This window comes from Frieseomelitta varia, unplaced genomic scaffold (assembly GCF_011392965.1).
Source record: "Frieseomelitta varia isolate USP_RPSP 00005682 unplaced genomic scaffold, Fvar_1.2 scaffold_983, whole genome shotgun sequence".
Lineage (NCBI taxonomy): Eukaryota > Metazoa > Arthropoda > Insecta > Hymenoptera > Apidae > Frieseomelitta > Frieseomelitta varia.
In genome coordinates this window covers 14,151-17,345 of record NW_025110793.1, presented here as the reverse complement: position 1 = coordinate 17,345, position 3,195 = coordinate 14,151, and the positions used below count along the sequence as shown (strand labels likewise).

At 35.0% G+C, this 3,195-nt stretch overlaps 1 protein-coding gene across 1 annotated transcript; it reads left to right on the top strand.

Annotated features, from left to right (window-relative positions):
* Positions 1-545: 545 nt before the first annotated feature.
* LOC122538311 lies at positions 546-1,284 on the top strand (the record flags this gene model as incomplete). The annotated part of the gene is made up of 1 exon (XM_043672261.1): positions 546-1,284. A coding segment is annotated over exon 1 (739 nt), but the record flags the coding sequence as incomplete, so codon positions are not given.
* Between the last annotated feature and the right edge of the window lie 1,911 nt (positions 1,285-3,195).

The window sequence follows — 3,195 nt, the reverse complement described above, 5'->3', positions numbered from 1 at the left end:
TCGACATATATTGTCGTATATGTATATTTGGTTTTTACTACCGAGGTAGTGAACAGGCAGTGAAACGAACAATAGCGAAAAGTGTCACAGAGTGTCACTAGCTATCAATGTGATCTTGTGTCCAGCTAACTAACCGTGAATAAAACAGTTAGATATCGATAGTGTCCTACGAATGAGGTTTATAAGTAATAATTAGCGACTACTCGGTTTATTTAAGTTTCCCATTGAAACAACATGGCCGTTAAGCAAATTGGAATACACGTTAGTCCGAACGTTGGATGAAAGTGCATCAAAGTTATTTGTTTTACAAGTTTAAATTGTACAAGTGAAAGCTTTATAAATATTCGTTTAACGACTCAAGTGCAAGACGACAAATATCGAATTGTATCAGAAACTTTATATCTAAAGTAGCAACTTAATACCGAGTATAAATAATACCGACGGCGGTGCAGGATGAATATTCCAAGCGACTTCCGGTAAACGATTGGTTTTCAAAGTTCTGAACGATCTAACTGAGGATTGTCATCGATACAACTGAAGTGATCATGTCGGTTCACGGTGACAGCGACGTAGACGCGACGGAGGAGATCAACGTGGACGACTCCGATTCCGGAAGTTGCAGTCCACGTAATTACGTCACCGACAACCGTCGGCTCGAGCATTCCGAATGTTCAAATTCTCCACCGCCGAGTCAAACCAGCTCGAGAACATTGCAAAACGAGTCACCCAGGAGCCACCCGTTCAGTATAAGTCGTCTTTTAGGTGAAAATCGGCCGCAAAATCCAAAAAGTCCTTCGTTGGAAGATCCAGATAGCGATAAGGAGAGAAAATGGTCGTGGGAGGAAGGTAATAACAACGGAGGCTCCTCGATGACTTTGGACGATGGTAGGAGATCCTGGGGTCACGAGATTGAAGAAAAATTATCGGAAAAGGACGACGACGATACCGGTAGCACGCCGGAGGCACAGATGAATTCAACATCGTCGGTGCACTGTACGAGCGCGACAGATCTGTTGGCGCCGTTCAGACTTTTCCCAACCGGATCCGGTCTGATATACACCGGCGGAAGCGTAATAAGAGTTCCTGCCCATCGGCCACATGGTGCTAATGGGACAGCAACGGGTGCTCTGCCGACACAGGCGTTGATACCACCTTGGAGTTTACAAGCTCTTCAGCACAGTCAACAACAAGCGGCGGCGGCCGGTCTTCACAGGGCAAGCTTGTTGGCAAACCTCGCTGCACATCCGCTCCAGGGACACCCACACCTCAAGGATAGACTCGCAGGTAAGGCGACTGCGGCACACGGAGTTGCTCGGCACGTTCGATGTCAGAAATTTAGGGTTCCCAATGGGATTTCAGGGATTAATCGACATGTCGTGTTAAATCATTCGATCGGTTAAATGATACTGTGGCAACGATACCAGTATTCCCTAGAATTGTGATTTCGCTTTTCGATTGAATTTATCTCGAACATTGGAAGATTACATATTTACGTATATTTACAGAAGTCGAACGCTTGTTGTTTATTTTTACAGAGAATTTAGATACTTGGTTCTTGTTTTCCCTTTGAATATTTTGAGATGAATATTTTTCTCGATTATTTTTTACCAAAGGCTAGTTAAAAGTTTGTGGTTTTGAAAATGGATAATACCGTTCTGTGTAAAAAATGTTAATACAAAAGTCTAATGAAAATTAGGTAACTCATATTGGACAATATCTAGTGTTTAAAATTAATGAAATTTTATATAGGTACACATCATTTTCTAAATTGAAAGTGGCAATTATATCTAATTCTTAGAAGCATTTTTAAATATAGAATAGTTTTAATAATATTTTGAATTCTAATTTCCATTTTAACAGAACTATTAATTGAAATTGAAACAAGTTATAAAAATTTCAACTCATTCATATTAAAAATATTTGTATTTGTATATATATACTTCCCTAAAAAAAGAAATAACAATATTTTCTACTACTTAACATCTGTGTAGATGTTTGTGTAGACGTTTTACAAACCAATTAATCTTATTTTTTTCCTTTTTGATGCTGGTAGAGTCAAGCGTATTATATTATCAGTTCATATCATTTAATCTTCCTGTCACGTTCGAAACAAATATGACAGGCAATGGTTCCATAAAACGAGTAGTTAAAATTACAGATATTTCAATTAAATTCTACTTCATATAAATATTAATGTTTCATAATATTACAATTATAAAATTTATTTCCATACAAATATTCTAAAATGGAAGCACGGATGAAATCACGTCACGAACGTCGCATGTTTGACGCTTTAAAATGATATTCGTTTAACGCTAAAGTTACCAGAATGATCAATTCGTAATTTTTTACAAAAATTTTATTGATTTATAACAGGCATTTTGAGAGATTTGAATAATTTTTAATATAGATAAATAAATATAAGAAACAGAAATAAATGCCTGTATCCTTTATATTGTTATAGACTATTTCTTGTTCTTTGCATTTTAATTTTTTATGCGAATTTAACTCTTGGAGTGAAATTTGGGCTTTATTGAAAAATTTGGTATATTGCATGTATATATATATATAATATAACCAATAGATAATTAGATAATAGAGATAATACAGATAATAGAAAAGTAGGGAATTTATAATTATAAAGATTGTTTCGCAATAGGTATATTTTTCCTTTTGGCTTTCCTACATGCAAATTGTTTTATTGTCTTATCGTGTGATAACGATCTCTATATGATTTTTAGTTGACAGATTGATTAAAAAGTTTAATTTTTTCTTGAGCATAGTTGTTCTGTAGTTATCTTTTAAAATTGACAATTTGTGGAAGGTTCTCTTTGCTTTGTAACTAGTAATGGATTTTTTTAAATTTTTATCCGGCTCTTTGCAGATTAACAAATGTATTTTATGTATTTAATTCTGTTTAATGATCATGTGTTAATTTTTTGACAAGCACTTGAGTGAAGATGAAAGGGAAAGACTTCAAAACGTTCCGAGTCCGACACTGTAGCATCAGTGTCAAGATAAATCTGTTCCTGTTTTCCGTATTTTAGTATTAATTTTCAATTCGAAACTTATTTTTGTAACGTTCTTATCTTTTTCCTTTCTCTTAACATAATTCATAGTACATGGATAATGTAAAACATTGATGAAAATGATGGCTATCGCTATCATGCATGTTTTTGCTACAAACTTACTACA